This window comes from Anser brachyrhynchus, assembly GCF_964034855.1.
Source record: "Anser brachyrhynchus genome assembly, chromosome: Z".
Lineage (NCBI taxonomy): Eukaryota > Metazoa > Chordata > Aves > Anseriformes > Anatidae > Anser > Anser brachyrhynchus.
Window position 1 is genome coordinate 7,532,334 of NC_137697.1, and position 23,592 is coordinate 7,555,925.

At 40.5% G+C, this 23,592-nt stretch overlaps 1 protein-coding gene across 3 annotated transcripts in view; it reads right to left on the reverse strand.

The window, feature by feature from the left end:
- Positions 1-4,415: 4,415 nt before the first annotated feature.
- ADAMTS12 (ADAM metallopeptidase with thrombospondin type 1 motif 12) overlaps positions 4,416-23,592 on the reverse strand; it is a 172,120-nt gene continuing 152,943 nt past the window's right edge. For 2 of the 3 annotated variants that reach the window (XM_080574247.1, XM_080574249.1), the window contains 6 exons: positions 20,592-21,743; positions 15,606-15,758; positions 13,357-13,530; positions 11,504-11,650; positions 9,379-9,532; positions 4,416-7,323 (listed from right to left, as the gene is read on the reverse strand). In XM_080574247.1, the coding sequence (XP_080430373.1) occupies positions 7,088-7,323; positions 9,379-9,532; positions 11,504-11,650; positions 13,357-13,530; positions 15,606-15,758; positions 20,592-21,743 (2,016 nt within the window). In that variant the 3' untranslated portion in view covers positions 4,416-7,087. The remainder of the gene's footprint in view (positions 7,324-9,378; positions 9,533-11,503; positions 11,651-13,356; positions 13,531-15,605; positions 15,759-20,591; positions 21,744-23,592) is intronic. The other variant, XM_080574248.1, reaches the window with a different exon arrangement.

The window sequence follows — 23,592 nt, forward strand, 5'->3', positions numbered from 1 at the left end:
TGCACCGGCTTGTCTTTGGGCACCACAGTCCCATTCACAGACCGTCCTTGTGGGTGCGTAACAAAGCTTTCCCTCTCTGGTATTCACGAGAGTAATCAGCTTCCCTCATACTGGAGTCTTCCTTATGGTGTTTTCCTATTATTGCCATGTTTGCCACCATTCCAGCATGCCAGCATTCCCAACGGGAATCTCCTCTAACACCAGCACTGTGGTAAACAGCAATGCCCTTCGCCCGGGGGGCTGGCAAGCAGGAACACAGATGTGGCATTGCAGGAAGGCAGCACTGGATGCCTGTTCACATCCCAAGGACCGCTGCAGTAAAGCCATGCACTGCCTTGGAATGCTTTCATGCACAGTGACCTTGATTTGCCTGGGACTCCCCTCTCACTTGCAATGAATTGGCTTGACCTCACATGAGCCTTTTCTCACTTCTGGCTTTCCCCCAGCCTCTCCACACACAGCACGTTCTCTTTTTGCTAGCTGATAGTATTTACGCAAATCCAAGACAACACTTAAAATCCAAGGTTCACTTTTTTTTTTTTTCATTTACTGAGACTTCGTGCAAAACAAAAGGGAATTTGGAGTTTCTGCTCTGCACTTACAGCATAGTAAAAGCTGACACATGCCATATGTACATGAATTGTGTTCCAGGGGTTCATCACAGGAGGATGGGAGGGGATGGCATTGCAGCCTCACCAAATCCAGCTCCAAACCCAGCAACACCCATGAGATAGCTTGAACTCTCCCAAACGCTACAGTCAGGACCCAGTGCACCAGAGGAAAAGCACATCCAGCACTCTACTTGCGTGTAAAATCTCTTACCCATAGGAAAGGCTTAGACAGGCTTCCTTCATTTGTTTAAAATTAACCATGCCCTATTTATATCACCTTTCTGCACAACCTGTTGATACGCCGGGATTGCTCCCAGGCTCCTTGGCTCCCTAGCAGACCTTAGTAATTGTCCTTTTGGGTGCATGTGTGTCACATCTATCCCAATGGCCACACATGAAAGCCATGCATTATGACTGTATACAGTAATTTCCTTCTTTCCCAGGTGATTTAAGTAATAGTGTTTTCCTGCAGAAATCTCCATGGGTAGGAGACATATGAGCTGGGCTCACCCATTTGTCTTTCTGATACCACAGTTACTGCTTTAAACTTTTTGTATTCCCTGTCAGAGTTTAACCTACCACTTGCCTGGCTGCCCAGACATTACCTTCACCTGAGTGGTATTTCAGAATTCATTGTTCAGGTTCACTTTTAAAGGGAGGCCAGTGGGTGAAGAGAACACATAATGGGCTTTTAAGCCCTGTCCATCACCATCATCACCTGTGGGATGAGGGTTCACGAACCATGTACTCATCCACAAAGAACTCCACGCAAGAGCCACAATATCAATAGTGTACGTCAATGCTGACACGCTGTTTAACAAGCAAACAACTGAGCACAAAAAAAATGTTATTTTCTCAGAGACAGCGTGTACGTTTGCTTTCAAAGGCCACGTAACAGCTCTGAGGTAAGAAAAGCAGGTCCGCTTCAGAGCTGTCACCTTTTCCAGCAATGCCCAGAGTGATAGTTCCAAAAGTACACCTGTATTTTTACTGTAACTAAGCCAAAAGGCTGAATTTGCAAGGATTATAGCCCTGAAGTTTTAGATACAGCTGATAGTAATGACTTCTAAAGAGGACATTACTAGACTTCAGATGCTATGATTACTCTGCGTTAGCATAGTTTCAGGCTGAATTAATTACTTGTTTAGACACCGTTATATTCCCCCATTATTCAGTTTTGTTTTGCTAGCCTGAAGACACCAACAATTGATTTGCACAAATTAGCTTAGATTTACCTTTCATGTTTTAGCTTTATAGCCCCTAACTCTTAGTAATTGCTGGTGAATATCAGCTGAGTCCCTCTCTTGTTTCACTGAAGGATTTGTTACAGAAATCTAACATACTTACACTTTTCTCAGTATTTTTCCTTGCTTTTTATAGCCTATGATGTTACAGAACATCAAACCCAGAGCCCAAATCCAGAGAAGACGCAGACATTGATGGCAGAAAACACCCTTATCAAACACTGTTCTTCTAAACTTTGTCCTACCTCTCTACTGGATTGAATAGTAGCTTCCTACCTGCAGCCAAAGTTTCTCCAAGCAGTTTTTCCTCCATGCTCTTCTTTGCTTTGACTTTCCGGAGAGGTGGCTTCTTTGCAACCTCAGGGCTGAGCTCTGTCTTGCCCTACACCTGGAAGATCACTAAAACAACCTACAGTGGAGGCTGGGCAGGCTGGCTTCTCCCTGGGAGACTGCTTGATACTCTGAGCAGATACAACTCCAGGCTCTCCTGGTATCAATCCTGCTGTACCAGCTCCATTTCTGCAAAAAGAGGAGGTTCTATCCTGGGTTATGTCCTCTCTTGCTGCTTCACTTACCTGAGAAACAAAGCTTTGCTCTCTGTGCAGGCCTAATTAAATCATTAGAACAACTAATTAGTTAGGACTAATTACTTAATTAACCAATTTGTTAGGAAACTAACATAGCCACAAAAACATGGTAATTTTTCTGCTGGGTTAGTGAGCCCTATCAGCTCAAAAACAGTGCTCAAAGAATGGGGGAGGTTGCCCAAGCTGGCATGGGCTGAGGTAGAGAATACTTCTGATGGCAGAAAGATGTTACAGGTTCTGCTACCTGTGAAACTGGAACCAACATTTCTACCACGTGTTTCTGAAATCCCCAGGATTGTGATTGCTCCTGTCTGGACCTTGTAGAAGCCCCTTCTGTCCTCTGACATCCACGAGCAGCTTGGCCTATAGGTTGCAGTGGAATTTAGGGATAAAGCATTCCCCTGACAATCTTACTGAGGGACCTAATCCACAGGTATGTGTTATACAGGTAATGCACAGATGGGGAGGAGGTACCATGTTTTTCACTCCGTGCCTTGGGCACTGTATTAGCCTATTAGGAAGGTGGGCTCAACCCCTTTCCTTTCAAATCTGGAGGGAAGTCAGCCTGCTGCTTCTCACGGAGGCTTTGGGGCAGGCCTTTTTGACTCATTAACTTTCATTAAGTTAATGGAGTTTCACAGGGTTCTCCCCAGTCAATAAAAGCTGTCTGAGAACAGACAGCTATCGAGGACCATCTTCTCAGCTGCTTGTAACTGGATAGAAGTAACTGCAAAGATCTAGGAAAAGAGTGCCTCCCCAAATCACCAATACCTCTGAGTAATTATTTTTCTGTTCCAGGTCTTTAACTTTGATTTAGTAAAAGCTACATCTAATGACTCATAAAGGTAATGTTGAATCATCAGAAGTCATGAAGAATCTGGAATAATTTTGGTTTTGTGTTTTTCAAGTAGGCATCTGATGGTAGCCTAACTGTTTAACAAATTCCCACTTCTCACATGTTCACCACAGATTCCTCCCCAAACCCAGGCACCTCATCCTCCTGGTTCTTACTGCTACCATCATTGTGTCTGCAGAACAGACTTGGGCTGCTCTGCTAACATACCTCAGGCTTTGTTCCTGTGGGCACGATGGAGATATTTGCATTTGTCCATTAAGAGAAAGAAGGGATAAGTCACAGAAACATGCAGTCTCCTTGCGTGAGCTCCCCATGTCCTACTACCTGCAGGTGTAAGGGCAGAGGAGGCTGCAGTGCTGGCATCACTCAATGAGGCCTCATGAAGTGGAGGAACTTCAACTCATTTCTCAATCCAATTCATTCCTCCCTCTTAAATCACCTGCACAGGACTGCTGCCCCTGGGGGCTGGGGATGCACACCTACTTAGAGAAGCAAGAAGCAGCAACTTCCTACAATCTCCATAGGGTGTTATGAGGCTGAACCTGTGGATGCATGGGTGGAGCTGGGTAACTGAGCACACTCATGGTGCTCTCTACCCAAGCAGATATGCCTAACGGTGACCCTTGCGCTTCTGGGTTACAGGTCAAGGAACTGAGTTAGCATGATCACATTTCTGGGCAGCACAGAATCAGCAGTGCTTTCAAAGCTTGAGTATTGAAAGGATTTGGGAGCAAGGGTGGGATGAGCACATTGCAAACAACCCCTCAAGAAAACAAACACTTCCCACGGTAGGCATACATACATACATCTGCTGCCAGGGAGCTAAGGTACATCTGCTGGATCTCAAGAGGTAAGATGTCATATATTTCATAGGAATTAACTTAGTACCATGATTTATTCTGCCACATTTTCCCTCTCTTAACGGTCTCTTTTATGTTGGAGTATCAAGCATCAAAATATATTAATGATGAGGATTCTGCTGGAATAATTAGATAGAAAGCACAGGAAGATATTGTCTTAGTGTTTTGTTGTTTTTTCTTTTTCTTTTTTTTTTTTTCATTGTAATTCCATTTTATGAATCTTCTTGCACTGGAAACAAAATACCAGAGACATCAGATATAAGCAATGCCATTTATTGAAGCTTGAAACAAATATGTCATCATAGTTTGCTTTTTAAAACTTGAAATATTAGAACAAGCAGTGAATGTGACAAATACACATTTTTCCTGAACAACCTGTTGAAGCTGAAGTGTCTTAGGCTAATGTGATGATACAATGATATCATGCCTCAGCACTTAATACTCTATTCAGTTTTGAGAATAGCAACCATCTGGGTTAGGATCATAAATCCACCTTTACTTAAAAAGAGATATGTCATAAGAAAGGAACCTTGCTAATGGATGGCAGAGATGTTTGCAAATACTATTAGCATAGAGGAGATATTAGGCTGATGAGTGCAATGTAAAAACCTATGTAAAATACAGCAGTGGCACTGCCCTATTAAAACGGTTCGTGTTGTCACAGTCTTTTCCCTAAAGTTTTAAGCTGAGCAACAGTGCTGACTGTGCTTCCCTGGGTAGAAAGATTGTTTTAATTAAAGTCCTTGATATCACTTACTCACTTTTATCCATTTCAAATGAAATAACACCCTCCTGTAGAAAACAATGAAGCCAGAAATGGTTTTACTCCACCAGTGCTGCAAAGAGCAGTGGAAGGCACAACCTCCCAGGCACTTTTCCTCCCACCTGCACTACCTCCACTCAGTCAGCTCTCTTCTCATTAGCTCACAAGCCTGATGGCTGTTTGCTGACCTCCACTTTGCATTCCCACCAGTCTAGGCTGCTTGGCCATCAGACAACTGCCTGTACTTGGCTGTACAGGCTCTGCTTTACACAATGCAGCCTGGGGCCAAACCCTGCTTAAATGCTTTCTGAATAGCAGATGGGACCCCTCCACTCCTTCGCATGATTCCGTTCTTCTGTGTCCCATGGAATAAGAACCAATCTGACTTCTGTTGCTCAGAGGGCCAGGAGCCATTCAGGACCTCAAAAGGACATAAGCACACTGTGATACTGAAAAAGCAGTATGTCTGGCATTGGCCAGCAACACCATAGATATGTATTATTTTAAGAGAATGTGCATGTAGGCTGTGTACACCCACGCATGCACATGCACCACTGTAAGTCAACGCCTGCAGCAATTTATACTAGCACCATTTTTTATCAGTGGATTTTAAGTTTTATCAGCACCTATAACTGGGGTTACATTGCCATCGCAGGGGTTAGTAAATCTAACCTTACCATGCTGCATATCCTGAACTCCCAGAGACTTCAAGTGAAGAAGTGAGCCCTTAGCCAAAGGTCACAAACTTATGAAAAAGGACAATTAGACTTGTGGTCTTCATTAGGTTAATACGATATAGTCAGGCCCAAACATTTCTATTAACTTTTATAAAAGACTGTCTAGAAATACAACTATTGCTAATCATAACTCTGTAACCATAGTGACACTTTGATTCATGGCTATGTATCTCACTCTACATTGCATAAAATATGACATTTCCCTGTATTACAATCTCAAATCGTTAGGTGGCTAGGGAGTAAATCCATGATTTTCAAAAGAGCACAAAGAGTCAAGGTGTCCAACTCCTACTGAATTTCAAAGGAATCTAAATGTCAGACTCCGTCCACCTCTTTTGAAAATGTCCAGCTTTCCTTCAAAGGGTCTAGTCTGGTCTCCCTAAGCGTTGTTCTGCCATTTTCAATAACACACTATTCAAAACATTATTTGGCTGGTGCTTTCCTAATGCCAGAGGTCCAGAGCTATGCAGATACTCTGGGTCTCAGGCTCCTAATCCCAGATGTCATCACCTTCACTATGATCAAGGATTTGCATGGCGGGGGGATGAAGTTTGCTGTGAGTGAGGTGATTAGAGTAATGTGGATGTGGGTTTATGCTCTACGGGAAATACTGGGTTAAATGATAGAACTGTCACTGATTACCTGTGTGAATTATATATCTGCTTATTCAGGTGGTAGATGCAAACAGCTTTGCTTTCATGGTACCAATAAATGTTGCTTAAAGCATATCTGGGAACTTAACATTCCAGATTTGGTGGGCTTCTTTTTTTTTTTTTTTTTTTTACATTACAGCAAGACATTTGAAGCAGGAGAAAACTGGCCAGGACAGGCTATTTCTGAGGTATCCTTTAGATGTTCAGTCAAGTACTAAATGAAGAAGTTTTCTTTTAAAAAACACATTTCAGATCAGCCTACACACCATAATCAGTTATTATAAAACTCTGCTTTTGTATTTATAACAACTGAAGTGAGCAAACAATCTAGAGAAACACTGACACCTCACTTTGATTCTTAAAAAAAAAAGAACAGAAAAGTGAGTGAGCACAGGGGAATGGCTGCCCCATCATCCACCTTCACTCAGCACTCTTGAGTAAGTGGTGCTGCTGTTTAAAGAGAGTTTTGGAAAAGAGATGGAAGGAAGAGCAAGCAAAACAATCATTAAAAAACAAAAAACAACCTTCTTCCAAGCTTGTCTATAGCCTCTATGCATGCCTAAGTACTAACCGCTTGCACATTGCAAATAATGTTACAAATTCTGGACTTCTACAGATAAAAAAATGAAGCAGTACATTAGGACTGATAACCATAAGGAATGTGTTTTCCCAGTTATGATCACAGATTTCCACATACGTTAGACGGTTCAGAAAAAACATGAAGAAACAAAACCTGTAAACAGAAGCCCCATCCAAATCAACTAGATAAAAAGCAGCTAGTGCTGAGCAGCTTGGTTGTTGTTTTCTTGGTTTTGAGGTGATTTTCTTCTAGGTTTAGTATAATTTTGTTGCTTGAGGCCTCGCTGATCCCAATATCTTGCTTTGTTACGAACTCGGGGAGGACTACACGTGGAGCAGCATTGAGTCTGTATGGATGGCACCAAGCACTTGCCAATGCCTTTCAACCTCTGGCAGAAGTGGACCGACAGTTGGTCTTTGCTGCAGGGTAGGCCTATGGTGGAGAAGATGAGAAGAATTAGCTATATTTTGCTGACAAATCATCAGCATTTCAAGAATCTTAAACTGCACGTATGTTAAGGCTCATACTTAGGACAATTTTCTCTTCCTTTGTATTACTTGTCAGCTCAAGCCTCCTGAAATTTTAGGACTTATAAGTGAAAAGTTCCTATTAAACTTCACATGACCTTCTGCCTTGGAAAATACAGCACTTTTTTATTATTGTTCAGTGAGGGTTTACTTTTGCAGCAGACAGAGCTTGGTTGATGTTTCTCACTTTACTATTTCTGCTTTTAAGAACTGCCACAGAGATTCAGTAACAATGATTTGTGTCTGGCACTTTGACATTCTTGTAACAGTGCATTTAAAACAGGCCCAACAAGCTGCAGTGTGCTACAGAGAAATGCAGGGCAGGCAGGAAGAGCATAAACAGGGATTGCTAATATCAGTAGTAAGGTGCTGATAGGGCTGTAGTAGCTTAAATAAACTGAGACATGTCAGATTTGGTTAGGCATTACTAAAATGGGGGTCCTGAGCTGTGAGGAGAGATGGCTGAGAGAAGGCAAAACTTTGCAAAAGCAGAAAGGCGGTGGGTTAGTTGAATGCAGGATTTGTTCAACATATCCCTCAACACTGGATCTAGGGAAACACAATGAAACCAGTAGAAAGTGGTTTACAACAGATATGAGGACTTCTTTTCAAAGCAGGCTATGAAATGCTGGAACTTGCTGCCAGAAAAGGTGGCAGAAGCAGACAGCATTGTAGATTCAAAAAGGGATGCAACATATTCGTGGAAAAAGGTCCATAAATGGAAATTAAAAGAAGCAGGCTAGGATGCCTTTAATAGCCCTAATATATCAGTTGGGAGTGCTGGAGGAATACCAGTGAAATGAACCACAGAGAAGGACTAAGCTCCTGTACTTTCCCTAAGTGGTACCTCCTAATGCCATTGCTGGAGACAAAGTATTGGGCTGCATGGACCACTGGTCTGCCCACTAGGATACTTCCTATGTTATATTGGCTTCTTTACAGAAGTAACTAATCTGTGTAGGTACTATTTACCTGAGTCTGTCTTTCCAAACACGGAGGGGATAGGAGATAAGCAAACCAGTTCAACCTTAGGGCAAAACATGTGGTAAAGATCCGTGAACAGCAGGAGGAGCAAAGGAACTTGTATCACTCTCAAGCACATAACCAGATCTGCACTGCCCTCAGGAGTTAACCTCGTCAATCACCAGATTGCACCCTTACTGCTAACTTGCTAGGAGGGAAGAATCCTCCTCCAAAAGGTCTTTGGAGGCTCTTCCAGAAGGGATCTGAGCTGTCACTGTGCTAACCTTAGGGTACCTGTTGGATACTGCTGTACACAGACTACAGAGCTTCAGGTATTCCTCCACTTCATATTTGTCACAAACAGGGATAAAGGAACTTGTCTGTAATTTTCCACCCTCTCTGCCCCCCACCTCACTCCTTTTTTTTCTGGCCAATTATCATCTGTGGGAGTTTCATTCTCTCCACCTCTTCATTTTGGAGATAGTTTCACTCTGGGGATCACTGAATTCATAGTGCCAAGGGAGTATCTGGGTTCACTGCCAGTCAGATTTTTCTTACAGTATCTTTTTCACTTTGCTTACTTGTACTCCCAGCCCAGAATCTGCAGTGCCTATAGGGGTGTCTGTCTGAAGAAAAGTCATCTGTTTGGACTTGCAGTATTTCCTACCACAGCACTTAAAGCAGCCTATGAGTTACCTAAAGCCAGTCAATATAGGAAGACCCATTCATTTAGTTGCAGCAGCATCACAAATTAGGGATGCATGCTCAGAGAACTGTATTCCCCATCATAGCAACACGAGGCCAGAAGGGCCGGAGAACATAACAACATGATTCTGCCAGTAGTGTGGCTGAACAGTAGCAGGTTAGGCTAACCTATAATACCAAGCCTGTAGCACTCATAACAAGCTGATAGATTGAGTCAGTTCCCAGCTTTGCAGGACCTCAGCACGAACAAAGAGCTCTTTGGAAACCATCTGCCACGGGTGTATTATCATACCTGTGCTTTTCCTGCACTCTTGCAGATTGCATTTCTGATGCTCTGTTGGCTTGGGCTTATCTGCACACATACTGTCATCTTCAGTTTTGTTAGTTTCTGTATTCAGGCACTTCACAGTTCTTTGCTGAACGCCCCCTCCACAGGAAACAGTGCACTGAAAGAGTCATTTAAAAACATATACAAGTCTTTTAAGTAGAAGTTGTGCAATATGCCAATATTTGAGCTGTAATGTGATAGAAAGCTGAAAACATTGTATGATACAGAACCAATGACAATAAAATACTTTGTGTGCTTCATACGCCATACAGACATTTCCATGGTGCATTGTGGCAAGATTTGTCAGGATACGGTGGACAGGGAAATAGAACAAATACAGCATCTTGGATTGTGTAAGCAGGGTGAGAGGACTGTTTTCTACAGAAATGCAAAAGCTACATATAGAGTAGTAATCCAACTTAGTATTACAAACTGACAATTTTTGTTTCCTGTGTTTTTTTCACCAGTTGTATTAAACATGAATAATCTCTGTCAATTAAAATGTTAGGTCTAGAAATGTCTGAGCTTAAGATTTCAGAAAAGCTCAGTGAGAAGTTTTTTCTTTGGTGACATTTGCACTGTGGCTACCCTTTCTTTATGACAGCAAAACAACCACCAGCTGCTTGTTCTGACTACAGACAGATGGCTGTAATAGAACATTTTCAAACCATGTTCCTTTACTATTCTGAAAATTCACTTAATTCTTCATCCCAGAGCTTATGAGAATTCCACTGAATTTTAAATTCTTATTCTCTTCAGATAAAGAGTGGCCAGCAAGAAAAAACAGTTCAACTGATATAGAATGCCAGCTAATGAAGTGCAAGAGATGAAGACATGACTGGCAGCTCTTTAATTTTGCTGCAGATCATCCTCTCTATATTGTACCTCTACCCATAAGAGACAATATTATTAGTGTGAAGTACATAAAGAGATCTTAGATATTCTTTCTGCAACTTTAATGTTTAAAACTTTTTTTTTTTTAAATAAAGTATAATAAATGGGATTAATAAATCAGTAAAGTAGCTGCTATACATTCTGGTATTCAGTTGCTTTCACTTCCATGTTTAAGTGTCAGAGTTGAAACCATTACATTACTCTAATATCCCATCCGAAGCCTTTCTCTCAAAAAACAACCCTCATTACATTTTCTGTATTAAATGACTCTCCAATATTTACTTATTTATGGCTCCTGGTGTTCTTTCAATGTTCTCTTCTATTATGAGGAGTATTTGTAATGTATGAATAGGTTTACAAAGGAAACTGGAGGGAAAGATTTATTAGATATACCAGATTCTTTATAAATAGCATGTACTGCAGTTACTGGAAGGTCCTCCAAACATATATACACCATATTCATCAGCTAGATTCCCAGAATCCAAAGTGGAAGGCTATTTGTCAAAATTCAGAACTTCTGGTTGTGTGGGCAATTCCAGTATTCAACTAAGTTGCTTTCAGGATATCTTCCTGGCTCCCCCCTCTGCCTCCTTGCTTGCCCTCTCCCCTGCTCCAATTCCCAGGCTTTGAAACATCACAATGACTGGAAAGGCTCTGAAAGCACAGACAGATCAAACAGGCTAGCTGTGCTAGGATGGACTCAGCTAGGTTTGTGTCAGGGACTTTTATTAGCAATTCAAGATTTTCCCTTCCTCTGTAAAGACTGTCTTGTTGTCTCTTTGAAATTTTACCTGACTTTGTATCTAACAGAACATGATTGAATTTATCAGTCTCTTTCAGTGGAAAATTTCAAATGAATAAGGGAAGAATATCAATGGTAACTCATTCTTTGTTAGAAAAGGAAAAAGAATCATCCCTACAATGTCGATCACTTGAAGGAACTGGGGCTGGCTCTGAAGTGTTTGGTAATATTTTCAAGAGATCTCCCATCGTAGCTCTAGATGTGCATAAGAGTTTACACCTGTCAGGGGCACTGAAGTTCACAGACAAGTAGATAATTAATTGTCTGCCTGATCCCTCCTCCCTTTTTTGCTTTAACACATTGTTTAATCTTTAAATAATAGCAACAATTTAAATACTACCAAATACGGCCAAGTCATGAAAACAAATACAGCAACAAAGAGTGGAAACCTACCGGGCCCCATGTCTGGTTAATCCATTGCGTACAAGGTTGCCTGTTACATGGTACAATGGCATCAGGTCTTTTTGTCCAGTCACAGTTGCCTTCTTTTGGGCAGTAGATATGTCGCTTTTGCTGGCCACCACCACATGTTCTTGAGCACTAACACAAGAGATGCACAAACCCATGAGGAGAGAGGTGGGAATGAATGAGAACCCAGTAACAGACCATAGAGACAAGCAAAGCGTTCTTCATGTAGAAATGTGGATACACAGGTAACAGGAAGCATGTCATGGACCTATATAATTTATTTTTTTTTCTTTGATCTAGAAAGATGTACAGGCTAGCCTACATACCAAGTCTTATAACCCAGATGAGAAGAAAAGCTCTGCAGGGAGAAATTTATTTAATCATATGCTTGGAAATAGACAGGGAAGAAGCCATTACTGGTCCAAAATACTTGGGAGAAAGCTGTTCCTGACATATATTAATGCAAGTAATAAGACAGTACAGAAGTAGCAACACAGAACAGGCAACGCAGAACTGCTCATGCAACACCACCAGAAACAGTAATTTCTCTAACAAAGATGAGATTCTAAGTCATGTGCCTGCAGGATTAATCTGTAATATTTACAGAAGACAGTAAAAGTTCATGGGATGAAACACCTCATTTTTATGAGGTGGTTGGGGACATTAAAATTCACCCAGTGCTAACAATAAATTAACTGCAGAATGGCAATAAAAAGCATAATACAAAGACAGTATCAGGGTTATTTTTTAAGCATTCTGTTGTCCCTTTTCTATTATTACTTTCCAACTGATTTTTTACTACTATTCATTAGGTCTGCAGTAGAGCCTGCCTGAAATACATAAAAGATTCTGTAGTCTAATGTGAAATAAGGTGCCAGATATAATTTGAATAATGCATTGTTCCTGTCCTCAGAGGAATTGCATCCCTACGGACAGAGGACCAGAGCTGGCATCTAATCAATGAACCTTTTCAACCCAATTCTACCCAGTATGCTCAACTTGAGGACAACTGCCAGGTTGGACAACTGTTTTTATAGAATATTTTAAGTGGCAAAATATGAATTCATCACAATCATTTGGTTACTCTTATTATTTACCCCCTGCTGCCTGCTCTGACAGTAAACCCACATCCTGCACACAGGATGATGTCTCCTACTTCTTATGGCAGGTGGGACTTGTCAGTGACAAGGAAGCAATGTGATCACCTCCCTTAAAATCTAAAAGCATCAGGTCCATAATGACACAAACATTGCAGCACTTCCTCCAGAGCTGCTTTTATTGGGAGCAAACATTCAAAGATAATCAGCCTACGTGCTTTAGCTGACATAAATATGTGCCTGGCTGCCTATGAAAGTTTGTTGGTACAAATTTAAATCACTAAGTCCCAAATCACCCCAAAATCAGATTTACATTATGTCTGATCTCAGCCTCTGGCCCATAAAATTCCAGCCCCAAAAAGCATAAAGACAAATAGATCATAATGAGAAAGCAACATTACAATGGCAGCAAAAGGGAAAAGTTTGAATGAATCGCATTTACTGATCCAGCAGCATAGCTTTAACAAATCTACTTCATCTTCCAGGCCATCTGCTTCTCTGTTTCAGGGTAAGGTAATTTACAGCTGTGTAACACACGCAATCCTAGGGATGATTCTGGGAAGTCTTTCTAACATCTATGATGATTTTTGCTCTAAGCACACACAAAGACTGCAGTGTCTCTAAGTGCAATATCTGTGTGTTTTCCTTTTTGCGGAAGTTTACTGAGCAGCGTGGGACATACTGCCACTGTTAAATGACAGCTAATAGCTCATTCCCAAAGTCTCTTTTAAAGACCAGTACCTCATTCCAGGCCTCCACATGCCACTGCAGGCAAGGCTCCATATTACAACTGGTGCTGAGTTGTGGTTTATATCCAAGTAATTGGCAGTGAAAAGGCCTGAGAAGTCGCTTTTCACGGATGTCGATGCACTGAACATCTCGGGTCTTGAAACCACCGCTGCAGTTAGCAGAGCACTGTAAACAAAACAGAAAGGGGCACTTCTTCAAATGATGCCAACAGCTGAGCCCTTCCAGTCTCCCCTTTATCCCCAGAGCTTGCTCAAAGTGCCTCATGCATCAGTACCAGCTTCCATCCCCAAATACCACAGCCTCTCCTGCTGCTCAGGAAGAAATGAATTTGCTACCCTAAGGGTAAGGACAAATACACATTTAACTATTCTGTCTTCATCCAGAATTAAAGCCAATTCTGCCAATGTCACTGAATAACCACAGATTAGCTTTAACTTCTACAAGTGTGGCATTAGTTGTTATCTTGCAACATTCTCGTTTACATCAATAATGATTCTTGATTTGAACAAGAAAACTGAACATCCTACTTCCCCTGGGAGTCGGAGGATGGGTGAAAGGGGCATCCATGTTCTTGTTCACAGAAGTCTCTGCCCCTCTGAATAAAAACAATGGACAAAATTGACTGTGCAAGAAACTCAGTACACAGCAGCCTGAAAACACATGCAAATTGTATTTGGTAATAAACTTGGACTATAAGACCTAGTTTGAAACACCTTTCCTTTAGGAGAGGGGAAGAATTAGATGAGAGGAAGAGAATACAAAGATTTACTACATTGGCAGTGGGATACAGCCGTCTTGCTGTGGTAAGTTGCCTTAAAATCTTTGAAACAAGTAATGAGAGAAAGAGTTGTTGCTTGCAAAAGCAAACAAAAAATACCCATTTTAATATATGAAATTGTAGTTAGGTTTGTATAGTTCAATTGCCGTAAAATAAGGATGGCTTACACAACAGAAATCCACTAGGAAAGGCCTTTTATCTCAAAGTGTCCTCTTGGACTGAGGCTTTAAAACATTTGTTTCCCATAATATTTTATCATTAAATTTGATTTCTAGCTACTTTTTGTGACACAACCATCACCTACTTGTTGCAAGAGCAATAACTTTTACAAAGGAAGAGTGAAGGTGAAATATGTCTTGCTTGAAATAGGACCGCAGAATGTCTGTGCATCATTTAAAATCGATTTTGAAGGTTTAAGTCTGGTTATGGCCTTGCCTGGACTTTCTACACAAGCACGTATTTCAAGTACAAATCAGTTCGATGTCAAAAAGCTCTATAATATAACCTGGGTTTTGTAACTATAATCTTTTCTGCAGACTCTTCTCTGCATAAATCTGCCCTCTAGTCCAATGGCAACAAAACTGTCTACAAAAATGATAAGTGACTGAGAAAGTTTGAGACACCTGTCTTTCTATCCCTTCCTAAAGCAACATTATTTCAAACAGAATTTTGCAGTTTTTCCTCTTCTGAGTCTTGAAAAATAGCTCACTATTTGATGCCCCAGTTTTAAAAAGCATGAAGACAAAACATAATAAGCTTCAAGAAGTCATGGAAGTCCTTCCAGGTGTTTATCATGCACCTTACAATATCAAAAAAGAACTCAAACACAATTCCTTGGGTTCCACTTAACCACTTAAGTATCCACTTGGATACTTTTCTGTGTGTTGCCCAGACCTTTGTACGTAACTAGGGCTAAAAAAGACCCTAGCCAAAACAGACATTCTCCTCATTACATTTTTCTCTCTTTCCTTCCCTCTTTCTTTCTCTCTCTCTTTTTCTAAATTACAAAAATTATAAGTTAAATGAACAAGGAATAGACCATTCCATGTGAGAAATGAGTAAACACTGGCCAAGGTGAGCAGGAGCATGCCAAGTCCCTCTCCCAAATTTTTTACCTCCTTATTAAAATCAGGATATGCCTATAGAGGCAGAGATCAAAAAGAAACACTTGCAAATATGTAGAGCTTTGCCCTAGGATCTCCACAAAACATGGACCATGAGCCCTGCGTTAGCTCTAGGTGCAAGATTTAATGAGCATGACCCCCCCACAGGAAGAATAAAATTCACAGCAGGTGCATTTCCATAAATAACTTAGTCAGGAAATTAGCACTGGATGGTCAACTGGGAATCATGTATGCATTCATTAAGTAAATGCTTATTTTAAAAATGAAGTATTTAGAAATCCCTAGTCTTTGAAGTTAGCAAGCTTACTGTTCAAACGCAGCTCTCCAAATGAAGTTACCTTGCTCCAATTTCCTGTTTTCCAGCTAGCACATGGGCGGAGATAACATTTTCTAGCAGGATCGGGCTGTTTTGTGTGTTGACAGTGAGATGCATTTTTGCTGCTGCACTCCACGTGTCTCCAGAAAGCTCCCATTCCACAGGTGGTAGAGCACTGGCCAAGGGGAGAGGAAAGCCCAAGGGGAAAACTCGAGGTTAGTAAATCATTCTGGAAACAACTCAGGTGCCTGAACAAAAACATCTAGAGCCATTTTAGATAGCCTAGGTTATTTGAGAAGTCTGTACAGATGTTCAAAAGAAGACTTAAATTTACCTGTCTTACTTTAAATTACAAAGCAGGGCTTTCTGTTGCTTTGTTAGGAAAATACCAATTCCGCTTTACAGCATGCAAACATTCTGATTTATACTGTGGCAAACTTCTGCTTATTGAGACATTCTAAATCTGTACCAGCTGTTCCAATGTTTCCCTCTCTCATCTTTGGGGATCTAAGGCAAAATGTCATTGCATCCAATCTTTGTCATTGTTCCCTCTCTATCTCTAACACTGCTAATGAGATATTTAGCAAATTGAGTACATGATGCTGAAAACCTGAAACAAATTGTGAGAGACTCCTGGGAAAACTCCACAGTAAAATGATTTTTAGAAAGATGAATCCAGAGAGTGGATAAGTGTTTCCAAAACTGTGGGACAGCTTTAATATCAGAGGTAAGAGGACACGGATTGTACCAGTCTAGCTCCCAAGAGTGAGTGCCTGCTTTTCAGCAAAAAGCCCCTGTAAAGAGGTAAAAAGTGACTGGAGACCCCCCTTTTACATTTTTCTGCCTTAAAATGTGAGGGACAGTGAACTATATCCATAGAGTCAAATCCAGCACATGCCAAGCATACTGTAGCCGACATGAGAAATGGCATAAATAATCCTGGATTAGGCCACCAAATAATGAAGAGAGCAACTTCTACTGTGTGGTTTACGGTAAAATTTACAAGTACAGACATACCCTAAGGAGCAAAGAAGCATCAGAATACTGGCAGTTATGAAATTTATCAAGTGCATTACAGTAACAGTAGAAAGACAGACAGGATAGCAGGAGATTCATCTACATAGAATATGGTGGTATTGAAATATCAAGGCCTTCAAGATAAGTCATCAAAAAACAGGAAACAATTTTTGCCAAACAGGACAAAAATACACAAAGTCAGAAAACTGCAGACTAAAAATGAATTATAAGTAAGGAACAATAAGAAAAGGTTCTGTCAGTGTTAGAATCAAGGTGTCTGCATGGGGAAATATAAGTCCTTCATCTCATGAGAAATGTAATAGCTGACATTCACAGAATCACAGGATAGGACAGGATGCCTGCAGGTCATCTTGTCCAATCCACCAGCTCAAGCTGGACCACCTATAGCCAGTTGCTCAGAACCATAGCCAGACAGCAGAAATTAAGTGGGCCAGGCTTCACATAAAGTTAATTTTAACTAGAAGCAGCAGCTTGAATCAAAACAGCAAAAGATCACTAAAATATTAAAAATAGTAATTTGAGATGTGTTAAGTATCCTCAAATTGTTTTTATCAGTTCTGCAAAGCTGAATTTACTGACCATACCACAATAGCCATTCAAGTGATCGTAAATAACCTTTGAACTGTTGAGAATAATTTTTTAAAAATTACGGAAGATTGAGAAGGTCCCAGAGGATTAGAGAAGAACACCTTTCAAGTTACCTTTGAGAAAACAAGACAGATCTGTGGACTAAGAACACACAGCCTAACTTCATAAGAAGATACAAAAGCAAAATATTAAACAATCAAGACCAAAACGGTATACGGTAACAATGATGACAAAGCAATACAGCAGACAACATGGACCTTTCAAGAACAAATGGGGTACCTGGTTTAATGAAAAAAAGAGAGCCAGTCAACATGATGCATTTTGACATGATTGCTCTTTTAGCAGATGATAGAAATATGATCCAAGTGAAATCATTACAATAGACATCTAATAAAAAAACTATAATAAAGTGCTCCTCGGTGATTCGACATCAAAATAAAAAGATATTTCAAACGTGGCCCTGCTGGTCTCTGTCCAGAGCCAAGCTTTCTTCAGTATTTTCATTAAATACTTGAGTCATGAAGGAGAGCATGCACTTAAAAATTTTGCAGATGACACCAAGTTGGGAGAGTTGGCAGGAACACTGGAAGACACAATCTAAATTCAAAAATGTCTTGAGAAGTAGAAAAATCTCAAGGAAACAGTAAACTGAAATTTAAAAAGATGTAAAAAAAACTACATTTAGGAAAAACCTTTTTTATATATATAAAGCTTTGGGTATATATATATACACCTGAGAACCTTTATATATATAAACCTGAGAACATCTGTTGAAAATAATAATATTGTATTAAGGGATCCAGTTTTACAGTGGTCCACAGATCAAATATCGAAATTAAATGGTTACAAAACAAGATAAATTTAATCCCAACAGTAATATATATATACAGACGTGTATGTGTGTGTACGTGTGTGTGTATGTATATACATACACACACACACAAACTATAGCAATTATTCCATTTTATTTGCCATGCGTCAGCTGGGGCCATAATGAACACCACTGTCGACGGCTTGATGACCACTGATGAGAGGTCCTAAGGGTGTGATCATAGAATTGTAGAATGGCTTGGGTTGGAAGGGACCTTAAAGACCATCTAGTTCCAATTCCCCTGCCACTGGGCAGGGACGCCACCCACTAGATCAAGTTGCCCAGGGCCTCATCCAACCTGGTCTTGAGCACCTCCAGGTATAGGGCAGCCACAACTTCTCTGGGCAGCCTGTGCCAGTGCCTCACCACCCTCTGAGTAAAAAAAATTCCTCCTGACATCTCATCTAAATCATCCCTCTTTTAGTTTAAAAGCATTCCACCTTGTCCTATCATTATATGCTAAAGCAAGAAGTTGCTCTCCATAGTTTTTATAAGCCCTCTTTAAGTACTGAAAAGCTGCAATGACGTCTCCCTGGAGCCTTCTCTTCTCCAGGCTGAACATCCCCAGCTCCTTCAGCCTGTCTTCACAGGACAGGTGCTCCAGCCCTCTGATCATCCTCACGGCCCTCATTTGGACCCACTCTAACAGATCCACATCCTTCCGGAACAGGTTGCCCAGAAAAGCTGTGGATGCCCCATCCCTAGAAGGGTTCAAGGCCAGGTTGGATGGGGCTTTGAGCAACCTGGTGTAGTGGAAGGTTCCCTGCCCATGGCAGGGGATTGGAATTAGGTGGTCTTTAAGATCTCTTCCAAACCAAACCATTCTAGTTTTTCTATGCTCAGTGCAACAAGGCTTCCAGTTATGGACTCTCGGCTGTACTGTTTAGCTTGGCTACCAAAGAAAGGCCATCAAAAAAATTAAGTAACTTGTTCAGATACCAAAGTCTCTCACTTCAGGTATTATGATTTGAAGAACATCAACAAAAATGGGTATGTTTGCCCCTTCACCATCCCTGACCCCCTGAATAAGTACTATCTCAGAACACAGCAAGATAGCAGCACAGAAACCTGACTGTCAAAAAGCATGGTTATATGTATTGGTAAAGGAAAGTCAACAGCACAATACAAAAGATTGTAAGCACTTTTGAAAGGCCATAGCAAACTCCACAATTTATATTGCTCCTGCACAGAAAACAGAAGTTACTCAAGCTTTATAACCATTCAGCAATGATCAGAGATATCCAAGTCTGGGAAGCACAGTTCTCTACCTGCTCGATTTAGCACATGATATACTTGCAAGGTAAGAGTTATGCTCACAAAGTTGAAAACTTCTTTCTGAAAAGCTAGGAAACTGAGACAAGTTTGAAGGTGGTGCTGTAAAACATCTTCCAAATGCTTAACAACTCAAAAGAGTTTTCAAACTCCCTGTGAGCTGTACTTGTTTCATTTACTCAAATAGGAAACCAGAGCTTTCATTAGTAGTATTATGGGATATTAACACCTGTTTCGATCCAACTTCGTTCTGGCACAGCCATTAATGCAGACAAAAACTGCTCATTTCTACCTTCAAATAACAAGACATAGCTTAATGCTGCAATTATCAGCTATTGTATCCAAAGATACTGTAATAACCAAAGCCACTGGCCTGACAATTTTAGTTTTTATGCCAACCAGACAAAATGCTTCATGTTTACTACTGCTTCAACCCAGTTCCAACATATGACCACCTAAACTTCTAAGAATGGTGCAGAATGGTGCATTACAATGTCTCTCTGTGGACATGTGCTGGACAAATTAATGGCCCAGATATACCAGTTTAACTTTGGACTAACATTCTTATCTTGACTTTGTAGATTCAAACTGGTTTTACCAGGCAGAATGTTGCTCTGAGTTGGGAGGCATTTGCTTAATGGTGGATACAAACACTGATGGTGGTATGAGATAGAAATGCACCACAAAAATCCGTTAATAGCCAACTAAAAATATGTTTCAGCAACCATGATATCAATGTGCTTTATATAGTAATAAAGCTAGCTTACCTACATGACCCTGGTCATGTACTAACTTAGGAAACACACATAATTAGAGAGAAATGATATATAAGCAAAGGTTAGAACACAGTAGCGTATCTACAGCTAACTTGAATTATGTACTTATTTGGAAATACAAGCACACTCATTTGGTGTCTCCAGGATTCATCTAATAGCTTATCTTTTTGCTATGCTTTAAAACAAAGCTCTTGAGGTATCTCTGGTTACAGTCAACCCTGAATGTCATGTCCCTGGAAGAGCTATGCATAGTTTTGCAGAATCCATAAACAGACACATTCTATTTAAGCAACCTAATATTAGATGCTCCAAGTTCTGTTACCCATTTTTTATACTAATATTTCATTTGAATTTATGCTATTCATGTCAGATAATTGTGACAAAGCAAGATTTATTTCCTCAACAGTGGTTCAGAGAGCTGACACGCTCTCCACTACTTACTTGCAAGTTAAAAATAACTTACCTCACTCCAGTTCCCTACTATCCAGTAGGCATCACCAGGCAAACTGTTGGATGTTATTAGGTGGTTACTTTCTGTGACATTCGTCAAAACCCCCTCGGATGCACTTTGGTTCCTGGTAGCATGCTCAAGAGCTGACGATTGTGTACTGGAGGTTATGTTGTCAGGAAGCAGTATTTCTGTTCTGTTGTCAGTCTGGTCTCTCAGTACATTACCAAACACTGTGGGCATTACTGTAACAGATGCTTCTTGGGTAGTTACTTCTATGACAGGCACATCGACTTGCAGACTGATAGAGTTTGCTGGTGTTGGAAACGCCAGCCCTTGTGCTGTTCTGCTAACAGGAAGGAGCGCAGAAGGCTCTTGGGGAAGAGATGCCTGGGGGAGGTGAGAAGTCACACTCTCATTCTGAAGGATGTGAGAGCTAGTACCTATCGTTGTGCTCCTGGTTGTGATTTCAGGATCGTGTTCTGTGCTGTAAAGGCGATCAATCTGTTTCCCACTGCCTCCTACTGACCCATCAACATCATCAGATTCTTCGGTTAAGTAATCATAGCTGGAACTTATTTCTGGACTACTGGTAAAAGAGGAGACAGGAGTGTACTCACTTTTTTGCACCTCACCCGTTACAGCAGAAACTGGCTCACTTTCAGAAACATTTTCAGCATGGTTTATAATTTTGGTACTTGAGCTATTATGAAAAGGCCACGAAGTAGTATTTTGATGTGAACTATTTTCAGTGGAAACAACAGGATAATTGTAAACATCAGTTGATCCAACAAAATTATTTTGTAATGTTTTGCTGGTTGTTCCTTCTTTTTCAGAGACATTATCCAAACCAGAGGATGTAGGCAAATAGGGAGTTACACTTTCAGGATTGGGTGTTTTTGTTGTTGTATGGAACCTTGGGCTTGGTAGAGGTATGGGTATTCTGTTAGGACGACTCCGTTTGGGATTAGTAGTTGTTTTTCTGATTATGATCTTTCCTCTTCTGGGTGCCAGTGGGGGTATCAGAAATCTTCCAGCAGAAGGACATTGCTGAAGACCACACAGGGCCTTAGAGTTTGGTCTCTTGGAACTATCACATGGCTCATGGTTATTTTTGGCACAAGTAACGTTACGAGTCCTAATCCCTCCACCACAAGTAACGGTGCACTGCAGAAGAAACAGAATTAATACAATACCTCTCTTCATTCTGTTGTACAAGTCAGTTAAGTATCAACTGGCAGCTCTCTTCAATAAAGAAGAATCATTGCAAATAATCAATGACAAATTTTCTTTTTTTCCTGAGGAACAAGCCCTTCATTTTAGTGATTTTCTGTTATCATGGAGCTTTTGCCAAATTTTTAGAAGAGTAAATGTCACCTTGAGTAAACATCAGTGATAAAAGACTACTTGATAAAGAAAAAATATGGAATTCTAGAAAAATACGCTAGAATTTGATTTCTACTGTGAAACAATCACAAAAGTTGTTTAGCCAACACCTTTACCACCAAAAATATAAAAAACAGACTGAAAAAGCTGCCATCAAAAGCATCTGTCTGGCTCACTATTGGCTGCTCCTGATGCCACAAACCTGCTGTGATGACTTCTGCAACTCCTAGATCCTTGCTGACTTTATGAAATGGATCTTTCATTCAGTCTTAATGCAACCACCACTTGCTGCCAGGGCTGTTCACATCTCTCCTATTGGACTTGGACTATTAAAAGTAAATAACCTATGTGTCTTCTGTTTAAATGGGAGCACTATCATGTGCAAAGTGTGCTGGAAGTTAAGGAGACGTTTTTTCAATGATGTTCCTTATCCTCAGCCCCACAGGTACAGCCACAAGTTTAGCAGCTGTCACTCCCCTGATGACTTTCTGAAATTTCAACGTAATTCTCCAGTTTGAAGTACTAAGGCTTGTTGACGGGTTGGTTATTAATGGTGATGTTACATATATAACCTGCTGAAGAAAGTCTCCTCTGGATGCAAGGGAGCCTGACCAGCTAAACCAGGTGCTCAGCACAATTACAAACACTCATACTGCCAGCACTCTAAAATCCCTGGGTTATCTAACCCTTCTTAGAGCTAGTCTAGGTCACGGAGCAGTAGAAACGCCTGTGACCTTGTGTTATTGGTACTTCCTGCACTGCCAACACCTGTACACTAACATCAGCTCTGCAGCAACAGGCACAGGGAGGAAAGCAGAGTAGGCACTTTCATTAGACATTCTGCCTGTCCTCCTTGCACTTCCAGCAATATAGCATATTTAAGGTACTCAGAGCTATGCAAGTTTACATTAGCTTCAATTTGACCTCTGAAGTTGTTGAGACTGGCAGTAATGGATTTTGCCTACTGAGGATGACAGTAACTGCTGGCACCATGTTGCTGCTTCCACAGAAATACAACAAACTTACTTTGCCACCTGTATGATTAAGATCAGCATTCTGGTAAATTAAAAAGAACATCTAACCTCATTAGCTTTTTGGGACAATGTGTGTCTTTCTCCCAGAACTAGCTTTGAAAACCTCTGCATTAGATTACAGCCAAGAACTAAAAAGAGATTTCAGAATGGCTGTAACACTTCATCCTCATTATCTACCTAATTAAGTATGTTCAGTTTTTAAGATACAGAATGATCTTCTAACAGCAAGGTAAGTTCAGAGTAAAAGGAAGTTTTGCCTGTATAAAATCTCTCTCTCAAATTTACTAGCGAAAAGAAAACTTTCTCCAATTACAAACATCCCAAAAATGTTGTCATTTGTTCAGGAGAAATAGTTGAGCCCATACTCAGCCCCCCCATTTTGTTGCAGGTGAATAAAACCATCATAAAATTCTACTAGCTCATTATCCTGAATCTGCTATCAAGCTCATTAGTGAGTTTGATAAAAAAAAAAAAGAAATAGGAGAAAGAAGGCAGTGGAGTTTTTAAAAATGGAAGTTTTGAAAAACTTGTTAAACTTCAATTTTATTAACATCTGAAATGGAAATATTTGTTGTGCATTTGTTTTCATGATTATC